The following is a 27,786-nucleotide window of genomic DNA, read 5'->3' as shown; positions in this document are numbered from 1 at the left end:
ATCTGTCAAATGTGAAGAGGTGCTGAGGTGTTCCTTCTACTACCAGGTCATAGGACCCTGCTCACTGGGCTGAACTCCCCCTGACCCCCACCCCTTGTGATGTTCACTCAGGCTCAAAATGTAAGAGCTATTTTTGATTTCTTTTCCTCTGGCAACATTTTTGTGATTCAGTGTTTGCTCCTTCCTGAACTTGAACTCCTTCTTTCCCTTTTATTCTCCCCCCTCACTGTTCGAAATTCTGCTATTTTGTTTCACAAGTGCAGCCAACTCCATAAAAAGCCTTCCTGCTTTCCCTCCTCACAGCTGGCTTTTATCTCTTCTTTGCTTGAACCTCATTGTGTTTTATTGTACCTCTTGTGGCATTTAACACATTTAACTTGTGTTGCGATTGTTTCATCCCCTCTATGAGATTGTGAACTTCCTGAGGACAAGTACTGTGTGTTGAAAAAGTCCTAACTAAATGTTTGTTAAATTGAGTTCCAGGTTTTTCACTTTCTGCTTGATATTCTGTTGATATTCTCTTGATTCTCTCTCAAACCTTTTCTCTCTTTTTACTTCCTCCTGTTTGTTCAGGTCTTGCATTCCTACATGTTTGTTGTGCATTTAGGGAAAGCTAAGTGAAGTTGCTCAGTCGTGTCCGACTCTTTGCGACCCCATGGACTATAGCCCACCAGGCACCTCAGTCCATGGAATTTTCCAGGCAAGAGTACTGGAGTGGGTTGCCATTTCCTTCTCCAGGTAGGGAAAGCTAAACCCCTACTAAAATTTATGAACTGAAGTATACTTGTTGCTTCATAAGTGACAATTATTTGCATTGAATTAGGCATTTTTAGCACTGAAGTAATTCTCTAATTCAGTGCAGAAACCTTTTGTGGAGGGTGGGAATCTTAGATTTTTTTTTTAAGTAATAAAAGCCATGGCTGTTTTTCTAGAAAAATGCACATATACCCGTATATATATATATGTATATATATATGCATAATCAGATTTCTTTATCTTACAGATAGATGCTAAGTGCTGTTCCTGAGGTCACATGGTGAATCTACATTTGATTACTGGTTATTTATTCAGTAGTGGAGGATCTAACAATACATGTGTTTCCGCAATAGATGAGAAAAGGAGAGGAGTTTTACCTTGGGACGGTGTACAACATTTTAAAAGAGGAGAAACTGCTCATTTAGATTATCGCATACATCCCAAAATAGTTTTTTCTCTTCTGCTTACAAAACAAAGATACTACTTTCAATATGTCGAGTACCAACTGTCTAGGATAGTTTCCTTAAATGTTAAGATTAAAGATGTGGGGGAATAAGGCTAGTGAGTTTCACATAAAATCTTTTAGTCTATGTGTTTTCTCCCCAAATGAAAAATTTTATCTTATCTTAGAAAGAAATACATACTTTTTTAAAACAGAAAATCATCAAAGCAAGAAAAATAAACTTAGGTGCCACTAACATGATTAAGTGATAATCACTATTAATATCTTGAGGTATATTGTTCTGACCTTTTTATTTATACATTTAGATATGTTTTATTGTTTAGATTTTTTTTTTTTTTAAGAAAAATGGGTTGATTTTACATATGCTCCTTTGTTTTTCTTTTCTGCCCTTTGTAGAAGTTTTAAAAGTACAGAAAAGTACCAAAAAAATGCATTTTCCACTATGCAGAATTAACCTAGATGGTGTCTCTCTTAAAGAAAAATTACTCAATTGAGGGAAAATGATACAGTTTGATTATAACGAATTCAAGCAGTGTACAAAATTACAAAGGTAAACTTAAAGAAATCACCTCAAACTCCATCCAGAAATAACCATCTTTAACATTAGAAAGAACATTATTCAGATCTCTGTGTATGTGTGTGTGTACATGTGTACATATAGAAGGATAAGTAACTAGGTAGGCTGAAAGAAATACTTTTCAAGAGTGAGATTATGCTATTAGTTGCTTTTTTAGAAAGTAATTTTGCTTGAATTTACTTGAAGGAATTGTTAACTTTTAACTTCAAGTAAATCTTTACCATGAGATAATATTTTATAATAAAAGATTGCTCTCAGTTTAAAAAAATGAAAAATATTAAGCTGAAGTTAATATCTTCCTTCTAGACTATATTTGGTGCTTACTTTGGCAGCACATATGCTAAAATTAGACAATATTTGATTGGAGATCTTATCTATTGCATGATTTGAAAGATGAAGACTTAAGTACTTATATTCTTCTATATCCTCCCCTTCTGATTTTTGTCGGTTATTTTTACATTGTTCAGATGTATCCAGTGTTTATCATCAATCCTTTTACCATGATTTTTCCATTCCTAAACTACTTTCGATTGATTTTAGATTGGGTAGATTTGGTAGATTTTAACCTTTTTTTTTTTTTTTTCTTCTTTTTAATAGAAGGGATCCTGGCTGTTTTTGTTTTTGTTTTTTTGTAGTTCTTTTGTTTAAGAATATCAGGCTTTTGCCTTTATACTTGAGCTACATCTTGGCTGGGTTTTATGTTCTTGGGTTACACTTTCTTTTCCTTAGAACTTGATAGACAGACGTTGTCCAGTTGTCTTCTGACATTGAGTGTTGCTGCGGAGAAGTCTGAGGCCAACGTGATTTTTTTCCCCCTCCTTGTAAGTGATTTGTTTTATCTGTCTGATTGCTTGGAATTTCCTATTTTTATCCTTAAAGTTCAATAGTTTCATTTAGAATATTTTTTGGTATTGGGTGTTTTATAGTAAAAATTTCCTGGAATTTTATGTGCTTTTTAAAAAAAATCAACTTTTCATACAATAAACTATGCCTGTTTTAAGTATACAGTTTCATGAGTTTTGAGAAATGTGCATATCTGTGTAGGGGCTTCCTAGGTGGCTCAGTGGCAAAGAATCCACCTGCCAGTGCAAAACGTGCAGGAGACGTGGGTTCAGCCCCTGGGTCGGGAAGACCCCCTGGAGGAGAAAACGGCACCCACTCCGGTACTTCTGCCTGGAAAGTCCCATGGACAGAGGAGTCTGGAGGCTGCAGCTGATGGGGTTGCAAAGAGTCAGACACGACCTAGCAATTGAGTACACACGCACACATATCTGTGTAACCACCACCAAAACCATGATAAAGTGGTTAATCTTTTGATCTGCAATTTTAATTATCATGTTGGATTGCCTCTCTTCCATATATTTTAGCTTCCTTCCAGTTACTTTATCTTTTCAACTGCATTTACTGATTATCTCAAGCCTTTTCTCTGTGTCAGAAGTTTGATTTTCAGCTGTGTTAGTGAGGATTCTCAAGATACTTTTGATGCACCCAAAAATGACTTCCAGTGGGGGTAGAGTTTGAGCTGAACAGTGTTGTACTACTTTTATTTTGTTCCAGAATCATTTTAACCCCTTTGATTACAGTTTCTGTTTATAGCTCTGTGTTCCTTTTATACACATTTTCTCTCTTGTTTCTCTTATCTCACACACACACACACATTCTCTTTTAAACATGTTTCTGCTTTAGAAACAATTTGAAACAAATTTTATGAGGATGTTTCAGTTGGCCTTAACATATAATGTGGAACATACATGTATCTTAGGAATGTTAAAGAGTGTGAAGTGGTCTAGCCTTATTATCTTTATTTCTTGGTAGATTTTGGAACATCTTTCTGCCTTTTTGCCAGTCCTCCCTCCTCGCCTGTTAACTTACATCCTGGTATGTTATTAGGTGGGCTTACCTGGTGGCTCAGTGGTAAATAGCCAGGTGGAGGAGACATGGTAAAGAGCCAGTGTGAGAGGTGCAAGAAATGCAGATTTGATCCCTGGGTTGGGAAAATCCCCTGGAGGAGGGCATGGCAACCCACTCTGGTATTCTTGCCTGAAAAATTCCATGAACAGAGGAGTCTGGTGGGCTACAGTTCATGGGGTATTAAAGACTCAGACACTATTGAGGAACTAAGCTTGCACGCAGTGAAAGTATTGTTTCCCCTTTTCTTTGTGGAAACTGAGAATGTGCTTTAGGATATATGTATTTAACTTTTCCCCCGAACCTTTACAAAGAGACATGAAATTGGCATATGTGTATACTTATGGAATATGGTGTTAAAGTATATGGGTGAAATGTAAATGTGAAACAAACGTGAGTCTTGTCAAAATAGCAGGTTAAGAACTTTTTAATTGACTAGTGAACAGTGATAAACTGAAATCTTGCTTGAATTCAAGACTAAAATTAGGTACTTTTAGAAATGAGTTAATTGAAAAACAGAGTTGATCATAAATATGTTCAGAATGGACATTTCTAATTTATGCAAACTTTTATGGTAATGTGAAACTTTAAAAGTAGAAGGATCTCTATTATTTATACCATGCATTTTAAAATTTATCAATTCATTGAACTTTATTGAGCACTTTCTGTGGTCCAGGCATTTTAGGTACTGGGGTGGGAGGGGAGTGGTATGTCTTGAATAAGAGAAAGTCCTTGTTCTTACAGAGCTACATTATAGTAGAAGACATAGACAGCAGATAAATGTGTTAACATATAATGTGAAATACTGGGTAGTGTATGACTCATTTGAACTATCTAGAAGAAATGAGCTGCCTAAATCTAAGAAACACCTAAAAAATAATTTTTATCACTTATCTGTAAGTTGCCTTTCTAGCACTTTTTTAACTTAAGTTAATTTCAGGATGATGTAGAAGAGCAGTAATACTTGACTTGGTTTTAAACTTGCCTGTCTATATGTGGATCTTGGGCAAGCCACTTGACTTCTCTTTAGTTCTCCATAAAATGAGATGGTTGGCCTAGTACATGATTTTAAAACTGCTTGTCTGTGTCATTCCTTTTCTCGTTTGTGAGAGTTCAACTTTGGTCTGTTTTATATATTGGGAATACCTGAATCTTTGTAAGATTTTATTTGGAAACACATTTTGTACTTTATTTAAAGATAGGTTTAGTTAAGATTTCCTTGACTGCTGAGGAGAGAACAACTTGAAGTTGCTCAAGTAAAAAAATTTTTCTAAATGAATGTGGGTATATCTTGTGGAAATCAAATGCAACCATGCCTTTAAATTTTTTTTTCTTTTTACAGTATATGTATATACTTCAGTATAAATATATATGTTGAAATATATATATATATATATACAGATACAAATACAAATTTATATATACAAATATAAATACATATGCTGATAATTTCTTTTCATATCCCAGTAGATTGACTTGTGTACTCTTTGGAGTGACCACTCCTAATTTGTGGAGATCACTGAAATAGACAATCTACCCAAATCTCTTGCTTAACCCCTCGAGCTTTAGTGACCTTTTCCTTCATCCCACCATGACCACTCATTTGAAAACTTAGCATTGTAGACTTTGTCAGTATCATCATTTCTGACCTCAGTTTTAAACATCTTTCTGATGATTACTTCCTGTTTCTGCCAATTCACTCTTCGAATTTAGCAATTTTCAGAATGCGTCAAGACTTCTAACAGTTTTCACTTATCTCCTTTTACCTATGCTGTTATCGTTTCCTTGCAAACAGTAACTCTCCTATTCTGTTCTCTGCTTAACCAGGCAGGAGGGCAAGTCTGGCTAAATCCATCTTTCTACTTGTTTTATACCATGTCTCTTAAGCCTTGGAGATTGCCACGCACCCAGAAATACCCTCTTGTGAACTGTTACAGATGATTCATCTTTCTTCTCTTTAGACCAGCTTTCCTCCGTTATATTAGTCACTTCCCTATGGTTCACAAGTTAATTTTTCCTCTTTGCAAGAGACTGGCCTAATCAAATTTGGACCTTATTCCAAGAGATTCAAAGGAGAATGAGAACTGGCCAGTTGGAGAGAGGTTTATCCTTGGCACCGTAAACTATGGCCAGAGGAGCAAAGTTACTCTAACCATGACTGCTGGGGCCCACCCTTCAGAATGCATGGGCAGTGAAAATCAGGATGGTGTTACTTGTTTAGAGATGGAGTCATCTGAAAAAGGAGAAGGAAATGGCACCCCACTCCAGTGTTCTTGCCTGGAGAATCCCAGGGATGGGAAGCCTGGTGGGCTGCCGTCTCTGGGGTCGCATAGAGTTGGACACAACTGAAGCGACTTAGCAGCAGCAGCAGTATCTGAAAAAGTAAAAATAGATTAACCTTAGTTAATCAGTCTTTAAAGGTAGAAAGGTTCTTAATCTGTAGGCATGGATGGGCGTTAGAGAGCCCCCACGCCTCCTGGTATTGTTAGAAAATTTTTGTGTATGTGTGCATATGTGACTTTTACTGGAGACGAGGCCCACAGTTTTTAAAGTCTCGAAGGGAGCTGTGACCTACATAAAGGACTGCTGTGGGGTTTATTTTAGCAATAATAATCTGGTTCCATGGATCTAGATATCTTAATAGTAAAAGATGAGTAAAGAAGTAGTTCTTGCTATTGTAGTTTTAATTCAAGATAATTAAAGAGGTGAAGAAAACAACTTCTAATGGAAAGGAGTTTTTCAGAACTTGAGTCTGACACATGCATGTTGTGAATTATTCTTTTCTTTTCACATATATTTTAGATCAACAGAGAAGAATATTTTTGCCACCTCCACCTGGAATTAGAAAATGTGTCATATCCACCAATATTTCTGCAACATCTTTGACAATAGATGGAATCAGGTATAACTTTTAAAATTCCTTTTAAAGTCAAGGAAGCCACTTAGTTAATCATAAAATATTAAGTTTGTGTCTCTGTGCCCTCCACCAGTTCCCCTCTCACCTACTTAACCTGTAATCACCCACCATTTTTGGTAATTATTGTTTGCTCTGAATAGGAAATGGAGTAGGAAGTGCATATAGTATTTCTGTTGATACTTTTAAATACTTGTACTTGGCAACTTGTAGCTTTCTCTTCCCAAATGTAAGGTTATGTGTAATGTTTCAAGGATTTCTTTAAGTGGGAGGCCAAACCTGTTTTTCTGTGTTCCTGTTATCAGCGGATACCTAAAATGATCTGATATTCCCTTCTGACCTGTCAGCTCCACTTCATATAGTTAGCTTTGTAAATCCAAGTGTTTATCTGGAGGTACTGTTTCTTGCTTTTCAGCTTTTTGTGAAATGAACTTTATATTTCAGTGTAATCAATGATGCCATCAAACTTTTGAGAAATTTTGTAGAGAAACACTTGGAAATTTTAAGTCTAGACCGATAGCTAAACTAGAAATTCTTTTAGACCTTTGAGCCACATTCCTTCTGGATGCTTATCTTTTAGCCAGTATATTTTATGTCCTTAACTAAGTCTGTCTCTGCCACAGGATGACGACCTGCCCCAAAGATTCTGTATGTTTCTTTTGGGTAAAATGATCATCTAGATCTAAGAGGAAGTTTAATTTCCTCTGCTTCTCTCCTTAACTTTAAAAATAATGGTTTCACTAAGGGCTTAGGTGAGCAATTCTCTTGAGTAAATTAATCTCTGTAATTTTTTGTTTCTAGCCAAGGCAATAGTCATGAAATAGCGTCTTTCAGAATGTTCCCTTAGTGAATGATAGACTTAGTACTGTTCCTGACTTAGTTTTTTACCTGACTTGTTCTCCATTTAATTGGCTTAAAGTGGTGTTGTTAAAGGGTAAATGGAGTTAATTCTGAACCTGTTAGAATGATTTAGAACTGATTTTCAAGTTTTTCATTTGTTGTTATTGTTTAGTCACTAAATGCATGTCTGACTCTTGCGACCCCATGGACTGTAGTTCGTCAGGCTCCTCTGTCCATGGGATTTTCCAGGTAAGAATACTGGAGTGAGTTGCCATTTCCTTCTCCAGGGGATCTTCCCTACCCAGGGGCTGAACCTGCATCTCCTGCATTGGCTGGTGGATTCTTTACCACTGAGCCACTAGGAAGCCCTTGTTTTCTATGGGACAACATAAGATTTACATTGAAAAGTGGGTAATAAAGTAGTATTTATTCTATATACAGTGTGGTGCAACCACCACCTCTATCTCATCCTAAAGTTTTCATCACTCCCAAATAAAACTATATACTTGTTGTTGCCCATTTATGCCTCCACCCTAGCCCTTGGCAGCCACCACTTAATGAATACCCTATATTGGATATTTCATATAAATGGAGTCCTACAGCATGTGATCTTTTGTGCCTGGCTTCTTCCACTCAGCATGTTTTTTGAGATTCATCTGTGATGTAGCATGTATCAGTACTTCATGCTTTTTTATAGCTGAATAGCATTCTGTTATATGTGTAGACCATAATTTGTTCACCCTTTCATCTCTTAATGGTTAATGAACATTTATGCTGTTTCTACCTTTTGGCTCTTATAGTGCCCCTGTAGTGCACTGTGAATATATGTCTGCAAGTATTTGTTGAGTGGGCTTCACAGGTGGCTCAGTGGTAAAGAATTTGCCTGCTAGTGCAGGATACGTGGGTTTGATCGCAGGGTGGGGAAGATCTCCTGGAGGAGGAAATGGCAACCCACTCCAGTGTTATTACTTGGGAAATCCCATGGACAGAGGAGCCTGGCGGGCTACAATCCACAGGGTCCCAAAGAGTGGGACACGACTGAGCACACACACATGCAGTTTGTTGAGTACTTGTGTTCAGTTCTTCTGAGTGTATTCCTAGGAATGGAGAGCTTGAATCATATTGTAATTCTACATTTAATGTTCTGGGACCCACCAAACCATTTTCCACATTGGCTGAACCATTTTACATTTCCAGTAGCAGTGGAACCAGTAGAGTTCCAGTTTCTTCACTTTCAGGCTTTACCCTTAACTGAAAAGTTGTTGTGTAGTTTTTAGTTTGATAGAAAAGAAGTACCCAAAGTGGTTAAAATTAGCAAGTCTTTCCATATTTTCTAGAAACTTAACTTTTTTCCATGCTCCTTAGATATGTGGTGGACGGTGGCTTTGTGAAGCAGTTAAATCACAACCCCAGGTTAGGATTGGACATCCTAGAGGTGGTTCCAATTTCAAAGTAAGTTTCTGCGTTAAGCCTTTTTGTTCAAAGAGCAGTTCATTAGATAATTTCTAATTGTTTTGAGAAAGAAAGTGAATTACTTAGAAAAAAGTCACAGAACGTTTTGGGGACTTTTTGTTGTTTTTTTCCTGAAGGAGCGAGGCGTTACAGCGAAGTGGCCGAGCTGGCAGGACTTCCTCAGGAAAATGCTTTCGGATCTATAGTAAAGATTTTTGGAACCAGTGTATGCCTGACCATGTGATCCCTGAGATTAAGAGAACTAGTTTGACATCTGTAGTTCTGACCTTAAAGTGCCTTGCCATACATGATGTAATAAGGTATGTAGACAACTTGAAAAAAAAGAAAAATTTGTTAGGGAGTCAGGTTTTTCCTCTGAAATTTTTTTGAAGTATTTGATACATATAGCCCTCCATTTCAAGGCTTAACCAAACCCAAATAAAAGGTTTCTTTCCCTTGCTTTACCGGGATTTGATCCCTTGCTCATATTTTAACCTTGGCTTAATGGAGTGTTTCAGACTGATGTTTATTTGGATCATTTAGTGACCACTGTTTATCTGTAATGAAAGGTATACAGTGACTTTAATTCCACTTAGAAAGTGTTGTGTTTTATTTTTGGAGGGATTAGCATTTTTTATATAGCCAGCATGGTACCAAGTACCGTGAGAGGGGAATACTCTTTATTAGGTTTTGCTTTCGCTAAGCTTAAATTCTAATGGGGAAATGAGATTTAGACATGAAGCAAAGCATAGAACAACTGTTAAATTTTAGTTAAGTGTTGAACTATATAATTAGTATAAGATAGAATATTGTAGGGCCTTGAAATTTTACCATTATAAAATTTATGGTAGAAGAAATAGTGAAAGAAGAGTATTATCTTTGTCTTAATTTTGTTATTAATTGCCTGGAGATGTTGAAGTGTCAGGAACCTAGGGAGAAGATGACTGCATTCTTTTCTGTTTTTCATGCATTCTTTAAATTCATAATAAGGGAAATAGTTACTAGATGCATCCAGATGTGTTTTATATACTCTTGGAAAGCCATCTAAGATTGATTTTTTTTTAATAACACCAGAGTTATTGTAACACCAGAGATTTTCTAGATGAGAATAAAAATCCTAGAGAGAAGAAAGCAGATATATAAAATTGTTTTCATAAATGATACCTATGAGAAAGGCCATTTTAAAGAAATCTAATTGACCAAACAGATGAACTCAGATTGAAAATATTTATAAAGGCTAAGAGAGCAGCATATAACCAAGAATAAATATATATTAGAAAAATAGAAACTATAACTACTCAGTGTCATCTGCACTGAATTATTTTTCCATCTTAAGTTTTAAGACTTAGAAAGTACTGAAAATTCTTAAAATGCTAGAGACCAAAAAAGACTTCTTTCCCCACCCCTTTTTACTTCTAGTTTTATTGAGATATAATTGACATACAGCACTGTAAGTTTAAGGTATACAGCATGTCTTATATACATTGTGAAATGATCACCACAGTAGGTTTAGTGAACATCCATCATCTCATACAGGTAAAATATTAAAGAAATAGAAAAAAAAATTTTTTCCTCACGTTGAGAATTCTTTCATATATAACATACAGCAGTGTTAATTATTTACCATGTTCTATCTCCCTGCAACAGAGAACCAGAATTTGAAATAGATGGTATAGTATTCACAGGTAACAAAAGAAAGTGGAGCTTTTGTTGTTACTGAGCTTCCCCATTCTCCATCAAGGATGATTTTAGGGACTTTCCTGGTGGGTAGCACAGTGGATAAGAACCTGCCTGCCAGTGCAGGGGACACAGGTTCAATCCCTGGTCTGGGAAGATTGCACATGTCATGGTGCACCTAAGCCAGTGCGCCACAACCGCTGAGCCCACATGCCTCAACTGCTGAAGCTGGACACTCTAGGACCCGCGAGCCGCAAATACTGAACCTGTGAGCCGCACCCGCTGCAGCTGCTGGAGCTCGCACGCCTCGAGCCTGTTCTGTTCAACAAGAGAAGCCCCTGCCATGAGAAGCCAGCACGACAGTGAAGAGGAGCCCCTGCTTGCGGCAACTGAAAAAAGCCCGAGTGCAGCAACAAAGACAGGACAGCCAAAATAAACAAATAAATGAAAATTTTTAATAAAGAATGATTTTAAAACTGAAAAGAGAACAAGTCTAGATAAGAAGGGATGATGACTAGCATGGATTAGAAAATACTGAGAGAAACCCTAACAACCGTAGATGAGGTTGTCTTGAGGCTTTAGACATTATTTCCACAATACTAAAAGAACTTGCAGATATCATGTCAGAGATGCTATAGGTCATCTCTGAGAAACTATGCAGAACAGGTTACCAGAAAATTGTAAGAAACTAAAACAATAAATTTTCCATTTAAGAAAAGGGCAGGTTATAGAAATGGGTGCCTAGTAAGCTTTACATTGATTCTTAGTAAATTCTACCATTGTTTATTGGAAAATGGTTTAAGAGAATATAATGTTGATTTGTAATCATCAGTGTGAATCAAAATGGATCACAAAGAATATGTCCTCAAACCATTCCCTTTTCAGTTTGAAGACATAATAGATGCAAGAAGTTATTAAATGATAACCTGATGTCTCTTGTTTTCAACACAGTATTTAACAAGATTACATTTGACATCTTTGTGAATAACAATATGACAGTACTGCTGAATTAGGGTATAGTCACCAAATAGCCAAACCCAGAAAGTATTGATTAATTGTTCACCAAGCCTTGATGGGGGTTTTACTGGTAGTATGCTGAATTTCACTTTTTCCTGATAAGCATTTTTAATGAAAATATTAAATAATCATATTAAAATCATGATTTCCAGATTTTTGGTAAAAATTTGCATACCTAATAGGTAGATGATTAAAACTGAGATTTAGAATGGTCTCATAGGCCAGAACCTTGGGCAAAAATCAACCAAGGTAAAAGTCTGAAAGGATATACCTAAAATCCTATGTTTTGATTGCACATTAAAGAAATTCAGTGTGGAAAAGATCTTAAGTTATCTGATCACCACAAACTTAACATGAGTTTGCAGTTATTCTGTTTAAAAATTTTAAAAAACCCTACTGCATAAACTCTGATTATTAATAGACTGCAGTGTCCAGATGATTGGGAATTATAGCATTCCTCTTCCGTGTTGGTCACTCTACGTTTGGAACTCAGTTTTGCATGTTATCATGTTTTATGAGGAGCTTGACAAACTAGATTGTTTCTAAAAAAAATGCTAATTATATATGATGGGTTTCTTAGAAACCAGATAATACAAGGAGAGTTTGACAGAATTGCTACTTGATATAATCAAGGGGAGAAATAATTGTACTTTTAACAAATCTAAAATGGCTCTTATATAGATGAGGAAGCTGACTAGTTTGGTATTGCTCTAGGATTGGGGTCACAAAATCTGGTCCAGGCTCACTGATTGTTTTTGTAAATAAAAGTTTATTGGAACACAGCCATGCCCTTTCATTTATGTATGGCTGCTTTTGCTTTAGCAGTAGAGTTGAGTGGTTGTGACAGAGACCATATGGCCTGTAAAACCTAAAATATTTACTGTCTTGCCTTTAAAAAGTGGCTTCCCTTATAGCTCAGTTGGCCTTTAGAAAGTTCTTGCTAACTCTTGCTCTAGCAGATAACTGGACTTGTTGATAGAAGTTGTAGGAAAGCTGATTATAGAACAGTCAACCAGATTTTTGTTTATTTATATTGAAATAGAGCTGTCAGTCCTGGAATGGACTTTTTTTGTGTAAGATATTGGACCTTTTCCAAAGTTAGAAATTGGAGGGGATAATTTATCATCTTAAAACTAATGGTGGGAAAAATAATCTAGTGCAGATAATATTAAGTAATTATTGTCCTAGTGGGCAGGTATATATTCATCTTGGTTATATGCCTCCATGCTGTCCTTTGTGAATATTATTTTTTTCCATATTTGAAGAAATAATTATCTTCAAGTGTGAAATAGATCCCATGCTCTAGAGGCATCTCTCAATAGTCAAACTGACCTTTGTGAATACTGTTAATTGTCTTATGTTACTTAATGATAGTGTGGTATGTAAGAGAATGTCCTTACTTTCAGGGGACATACTCTGAAATATTTGGGGGTAAATTGGCATTGTATTTACAATCTGTTTGCAGACAGTTCAAGAGAAAATAAGTCCATACATCTCTATACAGACAATAAAGCAAATTGGTAAAGTTAATTGAAGCTATTTATCATTGTATCAAAAACCATTTTGAGGTACTATTAAATAATTTGTAATTTTTTAGCCACTTTCAGTTAATTCTTCACTGTTTTTTAAAGTTGTAATAAAAATTACAAACTGCAGAACAAAATAGATGATATTGACTATGAAGAACCTTTGTTAAGATAAGTAGAGAGGAATCGTGAGAGGACTGCAGCTAAGGGGGAATCAATAAAAAGGGCTTCTTGAATTAATTAGAAGAGTGTGATTCAGAAAAAATTTCCTCCTTTGTCGAATGCTGATTACCATCATAGAATGCTAAAAAGAAAAGAGAGAGAAAAGAAAACTTGAAAAACAGAAGGAAAACCTTTTAAAGAAATTTTCAGACCTGTATAAAATCTTGCCATGTTCAAGGAATGAAGGCTCATGTTATGTATCACTTAAACATGCAGGTTCCCCTATTTGGATCCACCCAATGAAAGACTTATTTTGGAAGCCCTTAAACAGCTTTACCAGTGTGATGCTATCGACAGGTAAACAAGCAAAACCCTCAAACAGAACCAGCCACAGCAGATGTTAATCTCTCTTTTTTTTTTTAAGGGTTCTTAATACTTCCCTTTATCATTAGAAAGTGATTTGTTTGCATTGAATGGATTGTTTTCCCTGAAATTAGAATTTGTTCTCAGTCTTCCCTCCCACAATTCTGAAGTTATACCATAAACCTGTTTTTGTTTAGTATTGGTAGCAGGTAACACTTAATTTCTGGGTACCATTTGTATTGCCAGGCATTGTGCTGGGCACATCAAAATAATAAGCGAGCCAGAGTCCTTGTTCTCATGACTCTGTGATGGGAGAAGATGTGGTAATTATCACTGTCTCATTTCCTTAAGGACATTTTCCATGCTTCTGTAGCATTGTGTGTCTGTTATGTATTACCGTATCCTGCCTGTTTGTTTAGTTTGTTGGCTAGATAGGCCCTGGGGAGCAAGGAATTTTACCATCTTTATGCTTCTGTTATCAATGTCCACAGTGTCATATTCCTTATATTGAATTGAATTTCTAGAGGTAATTTAAAGTAATCTAAATTATATGTGACTTATTCTGAGTGATAAACATTTCACTTGTACTCTTCGAAGGCAGAAAGACTTAAGAACTTTTTCTTTCCATGAAGGAGTGGCCATGTGACCAGATTGGGTTTGTCTATGGTAGAGTTTCCTCTCCCTCCACATCTGACATGTGCGGTAATAAAGGCTGCTTCTCTCGACTGTGAAGATCTACTGCTTCCAATAGCAGCAATGTTGTCTGTGGAAAATGTCTTCATTAGACCTGGTAAGAAATTTATTGATGAGTTTTTTAAATTAATAAATTTTATTTTTTAGAGCAATTTTAGGTTTATAGAAAAATTGAGGGAAAGTACAAACACAGAGTTTTCCCTATTAAGATTTTTCACTAGCATGGTACCTTTGTTATAATTAAAGAACCAATATTGATACATTATTATTACTGAAGAGTTCGGTGTTTGTGTTGTAAATTCTGTAGGTTTCGATAGATCTGTTTAATGACACATAGTCACGGGTCAGAATATGGTGCAGAAGAGTTGCATTGCCTTAAACATTTCCTGTGTTCCACCTCGTCATTCCTACATCCTTTCCTCCAAGCCCTTAGCAGCCACTTATCTTTTTTTTTTGCCTTTTCCAATATAGTCAACTGTATATTCCGACTATACAGATTCCTGTATTCCTGTACTGGAAAGTATTCCTTCCGATACCTTTTCAGATTGACTTCCTTAACAGTGTGCTTTTGTGGCTCCTTCATGTCTTTTGGTGGCCTGATAGCTCATTTCTGTTTTTGGCGGGAGCACATAGACCTTCTCCAGTCATAGCACATGGGGCTTCTCTAGTTGCAGTGCGTGGACGTGGTTGCCTCGTGGCATGTGAGATCTTAGTTCACCGACTGGTCTTGAAGCCATGTCCTCCGCAGTGTTGGAAGGTGGACTCTTAACCACTGGACCTCAAGGGATGTCCCAGCTCATTTCCTTTCATTGCTGAATAACATTCTATTGTGTGGAGTTTGTTTGTCCATTTTGCTATGGAAAGACATCTTGGTTGCTTTCAAGTTTTGGCAATTACAGATAAAGCTGCTGTAAACATTTGTGTGCAGGTTTATGTGTGAACATTGATTTTCAACTTATTGCCAAATTATATGATAAGAATATGTTTATATTTGTAAGAAAGTGCCAAACTATCTTCCAAAGTGTTTGCCATATTGCACTCCCACCAGCAGCGAGCCTGAGATTCCTGTTGCTCTACATTCTCAACAGCTTTGTGTTGGCATTGTTTTGGGATTTTGGCCATTCTGATAGGTGTGTAGTGGTATTTATTATGGTTTTAATTTGTAGATCCCTGATGACATATGATGTTAGTCATCTTTTCATGTGCTCATTTGCCATTTGTGTATCTTCTTTGGTGCGATATCTGTTCTGATCTTTTAAAGTCGGATTGTTTGTTTCCTTGTGTGTGTGTTCAGTTGCTCAATCATGTCCCACTCTTTGCAACCCCTTGGACTGTAGCCCACCAAGCTCCTCTGTACAAGGAATTTTCCAGGCAGAATTACTGGAGCAGGTTGCCATTTCTTACTCTAGGGGATCTTCCCAACCCGGGGATCAAACCTTTGTCTCTTGCATCTCCTGCACTGGCAGGCGGATTCTTTACCACTGTGCCACTTAGGAAGTCCTTTGTTTTCTAGTTGTTGGGTTTTAAGAGCTCATTTTATGTTTTGGATAACGGTTCTTTATCAGGTGTGTCTTTTGCAAATATTTTTCCCAGTCTATGACTTGTTTTCTTATTCTCTTGACTTTGTCTTTCACAGAGCAAAAGTTTTTAATTTTAATGAACTCCAGTTTATTAGTGGTTTCTTTGATGAGTCATGCCTTTGTGTTATATCTGAAAAATCATCACTATACCTGAGTTCATGTAGATTTTCTCCTATGTCATCTTCTAGGAACTGATGTCCTTTTGTTCCAGCCCCATTTGTTCGAAAGACTCGTTTCTCCATTGTAACGCTTTCTCCTTTGTTAGAGGTCATTTGAGTGAATTTGTGTGCGTCTGTTTCTGGGCCATGTCTTCTCTTCCACTGATTTGGTTTTCTGTACTTCTGTGAATAGCACACTGTCTTGATTAGTGAAGCTTAGAGTAACTCTTGAACCTAGATAGGGTTATTTCTCCAGCTTTCTTCTTCCCCTTCCTTCAGCGTTGTTTTAACTATTCTTGTCTTTTCCCTTTTCACATAAACTTTAGAACTAGTTTGTTGATATCCACAAAATAACTTTCTGAGACTTTAATTGAGATTATATTGAGTCTATAGATCAAACTGGAAAGAAGTGACATCTTGACAGTATTGTCTTCCTACCCGTGTGTGTGAAATATCTATTTAGATCTCCGGTAATTCACTGAACATTTTTTTTTTATTACTGAACATATTTTCATTACTGTATATCTAGCCCTGCAGGACATGAAACTGAAGATAAATGATTTTTTCATTTTGTTATTCTTTAACTTAGTTTTTTGAAGTATAGGGGGTATATAACGATCTTGGCTGAGAGTTAATTTCCTTTAACTCGTAAAGGAAGATAGTATGGTGAACCTTTGCCTTGTTGTAGTACATTAGTAATATATTAACTTTTTTTCTCCATGATCAAAAGAAATGGTAGTTCAACCCTTATACCCTTAGAGAAAGGATTATTTTGAGGTTTTCAAGTCTTTAGACTTCTGCTTCTTTCCTTTCCTAGCGTGTCAATATGGGACACAACTTGGTTCATCATATGTAAGCTTTGCTGTCTTCTACTGTGTGTGGGGAGGGGAGGCACAGCTTTCTTTTCAAGGAGCTTCTGAATTGATAGTGTATCTTGCCTGCAACCAAGACTAACAGTAGTGTGCTATTTCACTGGCCATACCACTTTATGGCTTTGAGTGTTGGTTCCAGATTGGTTTATTATTGTGATGATTATAATGGAGGATAAATTTTTGTATGAAAATACTCTGTAGTCCAATCAGTGTTCTACCTATACCAAATAGATTGCAGTGTAGTACTGGTTTTTTTAGGGTGAGTTTATGTGTGTGTGTGTGTGTGTGTGTGTGAAGGATAGGGAAGCCTGGTGTGCTGCAGTCCATGGAGTTGCAAAGAGTCAGATGTGACTTAGTGACTGAACAGCATGTATATATATTTATATGTGTATATATTATCTGTGCTATTTACATTTATATATATAATGTATACATATATATGCACACATGTGTATATTTTTAAATTATACTATTAACATTTATTTTGTTATTTATTTGTATATACATATATGTACACACATATTTATATATGTATCATACTATTTACATTTATATGTATTTATTTGTATATACATATATGTATACATCTATATTTTATATGTATTTATTTGTGTATGCACACACACATCTATATTTATTTTATATATATATATTATTTGTGTATATGTATATTCAAACACACACACACATATTGTTTATTTGGCTCTCCCGAATCTTAGTTGTGGCACATGGGATCTTTTAGTTGCAGAGTGTGGGATCTAGTTCCCTGGGCAGGGATCAAACCTGGGTCCTTTGCATTGGGAGTGTGGCATCTTAGCCACTGGACCACCGGGAAAGTCCCTGCAGTGTAGTTTTTTTAAGTATCAGAATTTTGATTCTAATAGTATCCTAATTGCAGTTTTTTTTTTCCCTAGTGAAATACTATATGCAGTAAATAAGGTTGGCTGGCTTTGGTTAGGTAGTATCAAAGCTAGTAATACTCTTTTTAAAAACTATTACAGAGTATTGAAGTAGGAGTCAAGAGATCAGGATTCTAGACTGTTGGTCTGGTTTTTCTGAATTTCATTTTTCATTTGGAAAACCAGGGAGTTAGATTGAGGTGATCCAACTCTAACAGAAGTGTTGAAAGAGTCGTACCTTTTATCTAGTTTCAGCAAGTTTTTAACATTCTGCATTTGCTTTATTATTCTCTTTCTTTCTCTGTGCATGTGTGAAGTGAAAGTCACTCAGCCCTGTCTGACTCTTGCGACCCCATGGACTATGCCCATGGAATTCTCCAGGCCAGAATACTGGAGTGGGTAGCCTATCCCTTCTCCAGAGGATCTTCCCAACCCAGGAGTTGAACCAGGGTCTCCTGCATTGCAGGCAGATTCTTTACCAACTGAGCAATCAGGGAAGCCCTTAAAAGTGAAAGTTACTCAGTCGCAACTCTTTGCGGCCCCATGGCCTACACAGTCATGGAATTCTCCAGGCCAAGAATACTAGAGTGGGTAGCCGTTCCCTTCTTCAGGGCACCTTCCCAACCAGGGATCGAACCCAGGTCTCCCACACTGCAGGCGGGTTCTTTACCAGCTGAGCCGCCAGGGAAGCCCTGCTTGTGTACATATATATATTTATAAGTATTTCTAAATATGCATTTTATTTCTTTTTCTGAATCATTTGAGAGTAAATTGGAAACATTGTGCTCCTTTACCACAAAATATTTACATGTAATTTACTAAGAACACAGGCAAACTCTTATTTAACCACAGCACATTTATCAAAATTAGGAAAACTAACATTGATACCTGATGCAATACTATTATCTATTCCAGAGTTCATATTCAAATTGTTCATTGTCCCTAGAATATACAGAAGTGGTTTTAGAATCACTAAGCTATACCACAGTGAAAGGCAGTCCTATATAACTAGAGTTCAATATTTGCTTATAGTTTTTCACTTCTTTTTAAAATTTTTATTGTATATTGTTTTTCTTTTTTTTTGTGGTTTTATTTTTCTCTTTATTCTTCTTTCCTTTTTTTTTTTATTTTGAGGTAAAATTTGCATGAAAAGTATAAGTGCTATGTCTGTATTTCAGTGAATTTTGTGAAATACATTTACTAATGTAACCCACACTGCTGTCAAGATCTGGTTTTATCACTCCAGAAAATTCTCTCAGTGCTCCTTATCAGATTCCATCCCACCTTCTTGCAGCCAGCCACTTTTCTGATTTTTTTCAGGTTGCTTTTGCCTCTTCTGAAACTTCATGTAAATAAAATTATATAATATGTGCTTTTTTGTGTTTGACTTTTTTTGGTCAACATATTATATGTGAGATTCATCCATATTTTTGTATATGCTTTTTGTATCAATGGTTTGTTTTTTTTTATTGTTGACTAGTATCCTGTTGCATACTACAATTGGTTTATCCATTATCCTGTTGATAGACATTTTGAATTGTTTCTTGTTTGGTGCTATTTATGAAAGCAGCTATTTTGAAAATTCTTATGCAAGTATTTTGTAGATATATATTTTTTATTTATCTTAGGTAAACACCTAAGAAATTGCCAAGTCTTTTCCTGGAGTGGCTATACCATTTAAAAATTATATCAGTAGTGTTTGAAAGCGCAGCTTTTACCGCATGTCCCCTTAACATTTTGTTCCCAGTCGTTTCTTTTTTTGCATTCTGTTATATATTAGTGATACCTCTTTGTGATTTTAGTTTGTATATTCCTAATGACTAATATTTTGAGCACTTTTCCATGTGAGTATTTGTCTCTCTTTTGAAGTCTCTACTATGGTCTTTTGCCCATGTTTTAAACTTTTTAAAGTGTATTGAATCTGGGAGTTCTTTATTCTAGACTCAAGTTAACTTATTTGTTAGGTATGAGTTTGTACATATTTTTTTTCCCAGTCTGTGGGTTTTTTGTTTCATTTTTCTTTTTCTTAACTTTTTATTTTGTATTGGGGTATAGCTGATTAACAAATGTTGTGATGGCTACAGGTGAACGGTGAAGGGACTCAGTCATCCATACACATGTATCCATTCTCCTGCAGTCTGTTTGCTTTCTTAACAGTGTCTTTTGATGAGAGGTTTTGAATTTTGATAAAGTCTTAGTACATCAATTTTTTATGTGTGGTTATTGCTTTCTGCATGGTAGGAAATGTTTTCCTATCCTAAGATAGTAAAAGTATGCTTCTCTCTCATATCTCTATTGATTATTGATCTAGAAGCTTTTTAGTGTCTAGCCATTAAGTTTAGGACAGTGATCCATCTGAAATTAAGTTTTGTGTATGGTATGAGGTAGGGGTCTAGATTACTTTTTTTCCTGTGACTATCCACTTGTTCCAGCACATTTGTTGAAAAGATTTACCTTCCCCCATTGAATTGCTTTAGCACCTTTGTTAAAAAAATCTGTGGAAGGTGTATGTGTGGTAGTCTATTTCTGGACTTTATTTTATTCCACTATCTATTTGTCAATCTTTATGTCATTTTTCAACTTGGTATAATTACATAGCTTGTGGTAAATTTTGAAATCACTATTGTTTTGGTCATTCTGTATTTTTTCCATCTCCGTATAAGTTTTAAAAATCAGCATATTAGTTTCTTCAGCATAAGCCTGCTAAGAATTTTGATAGGGATTGTGTTGAACCCTTTGCTGGCTTTTTGCCGTTTCTTGCTCTAGGGATTATAATACACATCTTTAATTAAAATTTACTCAAAGTTAATATTTTATTGCTTCATGTGAAATATAAGAAACCTTGGGATTGTTTAGTTCCACTTATTCCTCCATCATTTGTGCTATTGTTGTCATATATATTATATTTACATACATTATAAACCTCACAATACAGTAGTATAACTTTTCCCTTAAGGCTTCATATATCTTTGAAAGAAGTCAAGAGAAGAAGAGAAAAGTTGTTTCCATAGCTAGAAGTACAATTCTGGGTTTTTAAATTCTTATTTAGAACCTCTATCTGTGATAGACTGTTGATTCTTAGTTTTGTAGCTCTTCAGGTTGTTCAGGTCTTAGGTTTTGATTATATGTTCTTTGTTTTTTCTTTTTTATTAAGTCCTTGAGGTGGTTTTTGGTATCTTGAAGGCTTTTAGTTGGGTTTAGCAACAACTTTATTACAGTTTAGCAACTTCAGGAAAGGAGGGACTTCCCTTTGCTTGCCTAATATTTGGCCTTAGATATCTATGAACATAGGACAGTCTAATTCTTTAGAATATTGAGATAATAGCCAGTAGGAATGTCTTGTATTCTGTGCTTTGATGGGAAATTCTTGAGTAAGTTTTGCTTTTATGAAGCACTTGATGTCGGTGATGTTAATGGATATAAAGAATGAATTACCTAGAAAGCACTCAAATAACACAGAGATTTATTAGTGTTTTTAAATTCCAAATAATGAAAATATAACTGTAAAGCAGTGGCCTTGTCTATTGTCTTTTCAGACTCAGGATTAGGTTTTATTAGGTTTAGCTGGGCATCTTCACAGTCTCTCAGAACATCAGGACAACCTCTGGTTTTTTGGTAGGTTTCACTGATCTTTCGGTTAAACATTTGGGTGGTCTCATATATGACAATTCCATAAGTAATATCATATTCAGTGGTGAAAAGCTGAAAGCATTTCCTCTAAAACAGGTGCAAAACATGGATGCTCACTCTAGCCACTTCTGTTTAATAGTACTGAAAGTCTGAGCCACAGCAGTCAGACACAAAAAAGAAATAAAAGGTATCCAAATTGGAAAGAAGAAGTAAAACTTAATCACTGTAGATGACATGATACTATACACAGAAAACTCTAAAATCTCTGCCAAAAAATTATTAGAACTAATAGTGAATTCAGTGAAGTTGCAGGATATATGATTAATATTCAGAAATCTGTTGATTTTCTATGCACTAATACATGAACTATCAGAGAAAGCAAGAAAGTAATCTATTTTGAATTACATCAAAAAGAATAAAATATCTGTTAATAAATTTAATCAAAGAAATGAAAGACACTCTGAAGACTTTATATTATTGAGGAAGGAAATTAAAGATGATATAAAGAAAGGGGATGATATCTCATGTTCCTGGGTTAGAAGAATTAGTATTGTTAGAAAGTACACACTACTCAAAGCAATCTATAGTTTTAATATAAGCCCTTTTAAAATACCTGTGACACTTCGCAGAACTAGAGCAAATAATCCTAAAATTCATATGGAATCATGAAAGACCCTGTATTGCCAAAACAGTCTTTAGAAAAAAGAACAGAGCTAAAGTTGTCACACTCCTTAACTTCAGAGTATACAACAAAGCTACGGTAATCAAACAGCATGGTATTGGTGCACACACACAAAAAAACCAGATACTTAGATCAGTGAAACAGAGTAGAGAGCCCAGAAATAAACCTATATACCTACGGTTCATTAATCTATGACAAAGGAGGCAAGAATATGCAATGGAGAAAAGATAGTCTCTTCAGTAAATGGTGCTGGGAAAACTAGACAGCTTCATACATAAATGTGGACTGTATGAAAAAGAATGTATAAAGAAATGAAATTAGAATGTTTTCTCACTCCATGTATAAAAATAAAGTTAAAATGGATTAAAAACCTGAAAGGAAGACCTGAAACCAAGCAGAGCACTCTTTAACATATATTTTAGCAATATTTTTTTGGATCTGTCTCCTGTGGCAAAGAAAAAATACACACACACACACACACACATGAATATATTTATCTTGGGCATAAAAAAGAATGAAATTCTGCCATTTGCAACAATGTGGATGAAGTCAGACAGAGAAAGACAGATGCTCTATTATCACTTATATGTGGAACCTAAAAAAAGAAAATAGTGTGTTATTTGCTCAGTTGTATCCAACTCTTTGTGACCCTGTAGTCTGCCAGGTTCCTCTGTCCATGGGATTCTCCAGGCAAGAATCCTGGAGTGGGTTGCCATTGCCTTCTCCTGGGGGTCGTCATGACTCAAGGATCAAACACAGGTCTCCTGCATTGTAGGCAGATTCTTTACCATCTGAGTTACCACGTATGCATTTATGTAAATAACAGAAACAGGCTTACAGAGATAGAGAAAGAAATAATGATTACCAGTGAGGAGAGGGAGCAGGGGCGGGTAAGTTTGGGATATAGGAGTAAGAGATACAGACTACTATGTTTAAAATAAACAAGCAAAAAAGATATATTTTATTGCACAGGGAAATATAGCCATTATTTTGTAATAGCTTTAAATGAAGTATTTGTTGTTCAGTTACTCAGTCATGTCCGACTCTACGACCCCACGGACTGTAGCACACCATGCTTCCCTGTCCTTCACCATCTCCTGGAGCTTACTCAAACTCATGTCCATTGAGTCGGTGATGCCATCCAACCATCGCATCCTCTGTCGTCCCCTTCTCCTCCTGCCTTCTGTCTTTCTCAGCATCAGCGTCTTTTCCAGTGAGCCAGCTCTTCACATCAGGTGGCCACACTATTGGAGCTTCAGCTTCAGCATCAGTCCTTCCAGTGAATATTCAGGATTGATTTCCTTGAGGATTGACTGGTTTGATCTCCTTGCAGTCCAAGGGACTCTCAACAGTCTTATCCAACATTATATTATTAATATAAAGTATAATAGTAAGATTATACTTAAATGAAGTATACTTAAATGAAGTATACTTAATTATACTTAAATGAAGTATAATCTGTAAAAAAAATTTGAATCACTATATTCTTGTTCATCTGAAACTGATATAATATTGTAAATCAACTATACTTCAATAAAAGCCATTTTTAAAGTCTGGCTGCTCTGCTTCAATTTTTGCTGGCCTGCCTCTATTGGTATTACACCAAGCTGTTAAGTCTCCCCAGATTGCTAGCTGATTGATCTGTTGTTTTTGACAGTGTCCTGGAGCACAAATTGCTACACAGGCTGATTTAAATAAAGTTAGACGCCTTGGCAGGGGCATTCCTTGGCATCGTCCAAATCTCATTCCTTGAGGCAACAATTGCTATCAGTTGCTTATTCATACTTAGAGAGACACTCTTCTTATATGCACATATGTGGCTTAAGCTTAATTTTTTTTATTTTTATTTTTATTTTTTTTTTAAGCTTAATTTTTAAACTTAGATCATCAAGAAGTTCAGCTGCTACACAATGCAGCTTCAGTTTTTGAGCATGTGACTTGCTGTGATCTTATTACATCCCCAAATATGTATTTGTTGTCCAGTTGCTTTCAAGTGCATATATAGTCTTTATAGGTTAAGCAGTTCTTTCTGGCTTGGGTCTTAGTCTTTGTAGATCACCTAATTTAGTTTGTTGTATCTGCTCTGCTTAGACACTCAGTTGTGTCTGACTCCTTGCGACCCCATGGACTGCAGCCCACCAGGCTCTTCTGTCCGTGGGATTCTTCCGGCAAGAGTAGTGGAGTAGGTGCCATTTCCTCCTTCTGGCCCAGGGATCAAACCCACGGCTCTTCCGTCTCCTGCATTGGCAGGCGGATTCTTTACCACTAGTACCACCTGGGAAGCCCAGTTTATTATACTTACTGGTAAAACTGGCTAGTATTTTCAGATCTAACGTTGAATGAAGATTTTTAAACATCAAAATGATGATGCCGTCAACATTTTTAGTAATCTCTCTCTTGTTATAGTAAGCTGTGTACACAACGTCTGCTAGTATAGATATTGCTTTAGAAGTCAAACAATGGAGTGAGGGCTCTTAAAATGTTTTTAAGATGGTAAACAGCATTCCCTTAAAATGGAACAAATTTAAAATAACATTGTGTTGGTTTTAAATTTTTAAAAAATATTTTAACTGTGATATATTTAGAGATAAGTGGTACTTTATTACAGCCTCAGTCCCTGCTTCTGCTCTGAGGATTGTTGTTATTGAAACTCTTTCTGTGTAATACTTTTTTTTTCTGGTTGATTGTATATAGAAAAGTATTGAATTATCTTCCCAAAGGAAGAAGTTAAGCTGATACAGTCTACAGTCTTGTTTTGCTGCTTCAGTTCCTTGTTTATGGTTTTTACTTCAGAGCATTATTTTTCTGAGGTAAAACTGATAATAGAATTTCATCTGGGGAAAGATAAAAAATTAAAGAAAATGACAAGTCTACTGGGAAAGTAATTAAAGTTAGATAGTCAAACTATTGTTCAGTCAGAGGATAAACGGCTGAGATTGTCGGAACTGTGTGTGATAATGGTATTTTTACTTTTCTACACTTCCTGAGTTTACTTTGGGACTTCCGTCAGTTTTAATTTTAATTAATTAGGTTATTTCTGAGGGAAGAGTTAAGGAAAAGAAAGAAAAATATGCTCTATATTTTCTCTTGGCTTTGCGAATAATGGGGGAGAGAGACAGAGAAGGTAATAGCTGTGTGGGAAGGACAGCCCGAAAAGCAGGGGGCTCTGTGCATGTTTTAAAGTGTGAGCAGGCAGCCACCGTGAGCAACAGAGGTCCAGCACTGACCATGCAGAGTTAATCATCACAAAGTGTAAACTGAGTTTAGAATTGTAACCACTAAAATCGATTGTCCAACTTGTTTTGACCCCAAGGACTGTAACCTCCTCTGTCCGTGGGATTCTCCAGGCAAGAATATACTAGAGTGGGTAGCCATGCCCTTCTCCAGGGGATCTTCCTGACCCCTGATCACACCGGGGTCTGCTGCATTGCAGGCAGAATCTTTATCATCTGACCCATTTGGGAAGCCCTTACTGTAGTTACTCTGACATTTTAATAAGAAATGGTAAGCCGTTTGTGTGAATAGTTGTGGTAGGTGTTGCAGCCAAACTGAATGCTTCTAGGGTCAGGTGAAGTCAGAGAAGGGAAGAATTGAACCATAAAGAGGCTTCTCTGAGGCTTCATAGCACAGAAGTCCGAGGCAGCAGGGACTCTATGTTTATGTAGCAGGGGGTACCACCATTTGAGGATGTCGGAGCCCCTGGTTGATAGGTAAGCTTGTCTCTCAGTGCTGGAGCCAACACATAGTTAATGCCTTATTTTAGTGCATTTTGTCCTTTGGCATAGTACCTTTAGATACTGTTAGATAAAATAGATACTATTATATAATTAGACAAAATTAGATATTTCAGCTTAAAAAATCAATACTCATGACTGATTCAAGAGATGAGCGTTGTGTCTTTACCTTGACAGGACCATTTGTGTGGTCTGTGATAAATCATATTTGCTCTTCTTTTGTCTCTAGCTGCTTCCTTCAGTTGTTACCCAGGTTACTTAGGTGGAAACTACTTAAAACCTGGGATGGAAGACTTTATATTTTGTGAGTGTTTTGTTTAATCAGATCGCATTCTTCCTAATACCAGGACCTGATGCTTTGCAGGTTCACATTGTAGTCTGTGTAAGTGCTACTCCCTAGAATTCGGCAACATGGGGCCTCTGTTCAGTCTAGCTGTGGTGGGTATAATAGGAGCTGTGGCTCGATGTTGTGCAATGAAGGGAGAAGCCCTAGGAAATATTGAGGGAAAAAAAATGTGGCCGGGGACTCCGAAAGAAGATTAGCCTGGGTAAAGTGCTATGTGGGGAATTTGGGCAATCAGAGAACATACAATTCCTGAGTGGGATTGGGTCAAAGTCACTAACAGATAAATCTCAGAAACATAAGGGTGAGCAAAAGAAACCAGATACATAGAGTACATTTATATAAAGTTTAAAAACAAATAAACCCTTTCATTGGGTTAAAAGTCTGAATATGGTTATCCTTGTGGAGGGGACTGAGTAGTTATTGAAAGGAGAGTGAAGAAGGGGCTTTGGGATGCTGGTAATATTCTGCTTGTTGATCTGTCTGTTGAGTACATTGGTATGTTGGATTTGTGAATATTCATTGAGCAGTACACTTAGAACCTGTGTCGTTTTCTGTATGCATTATATTCTTCAATATAAAATTACAAGAGAAAAGTTTGTAGTATTTCAGTTTTACATATGTGATGGTCCTGTCTAATTGTCTATAATTAGGAATTGGATAAATAGGGGTGGGTTAAATTGTGTTATATCCTTATACCCCTGAGAAATACAATGTAGGTATGTTTGAGAATGAATAGTTATATACATACTTAGGTTAAGCTGTTATTAAATAAAAGAAGTTATCAGAAGAAACTTAAGAAGAAAATAAACCATCATACACAATGCTTATATGTATATATGTAGAAAATATCTTGAAGGACACATACTAAATAGTTAACAGTGGTTAGCCCTGAGGATTGACTTGTGGATAATGTGACGAAATGGGGAACATTGAACTTCTACTTTTTTTTTTTTAATGTGAACATGGGTTACTCTTACCGCAAAAACAAATAGTAAGTTCTAAATACTCTTTTTAAGGTAAATCGATTAAGAGAAGTAATGTTGCTGTTCTAGCAAAAATCTCCAAAGTGTGATTAAAGAGGAAAAGGAATTGTGGGAGTAGTTAGAGGTTCACACTCCCCCACCGAAGAGTGAATGTCATTCTCCTTTATTCCACCTCAGAGGGTGAGGCAGATTTCAATAAGCTTGAATAAACTAAGCGAAGAAAGAGACTTGATGTAAAGTGGAACTAAACTTCCTTTCCAACTGTCATTTTAGTTGATCCAGAATACCAGAAGGAAGCAGAGCAGAGACACCGAGAGTTGGCAGCTAAAGCTGGAGGATTTAATGACTTTGCAACTTTAGCCGTCATCTTTGAACAGTGCAAATCAAGGTATGTGAGATAGTTCTTTGAACTGGAGAGCCTTAGTTTGAAATATAGCTTCAGTAAGAATATGACTTAAGACAGTAAGTTTCAGTGGGGATTATACTGACCTCAATGTATTTTTGTGAACATCAGTGAGATTTCTATGTGAGGTGACTGTGACCGTCATTTATTG

General features: G+C 36.2%; 1 protein-coding gene across 2 annotated transcripts in view; it reads left to right on the top strand.

Moving 5' to 3' along the window:
- DHX40 (DEAH-box helicase 40) overlaps positions 1-27,786 on the top strand; it is a 45,418-nt gene that overhangs the window by 9,393 nt on the left and 8,239 nt on the right. For both annotated transcript variants that reach the window (XM_065909673.1, XM_065909672.1), the window contains exons 8-13: positions 6,507-6,606; positions 8,824-8,910; positions 9,048-9,230; positions 13,569-13,649; positions 14,288-14,445; positions 27,506-27,620. In XM_065909673.1, coding sequence (XP_065765745.1) covers positions 6,507-6,606; positions 8,824-8,910; positions 9,048-9,230; positions 13,569-13,649; positions 14,288-14,445; positions 27,506-27,620 — 724 coding nt within the window. The remainder of the gene's footprint in view (positions 1-6,506; positions 6,607-8,823; positions 8,911-9,047; positions 9,231-13,568; positions 13,650-14,287; positions 14,446-27,505; positions 27,621-27,786) is intronic.

This window comes from Muntiacus reevesi, chromosome 18 (assembly GCF_963930625.1).
Source record: "Muntiacus reevesi chromosome 18, mMunRee1.1, whole genome shotgun sequence".
In the NCBI taxonomy this organism is placed as follows: Eukaryota; Metazoa; Chordata; class Mammalia; order Artiodactyla; family Cervidae; genus Muntiacus; species Muntiacus reevesi.
Note: the sequence above shows the minus strand (reverse complement) of the source record. Positions and strands in the feature narration are given on the sequence as shown.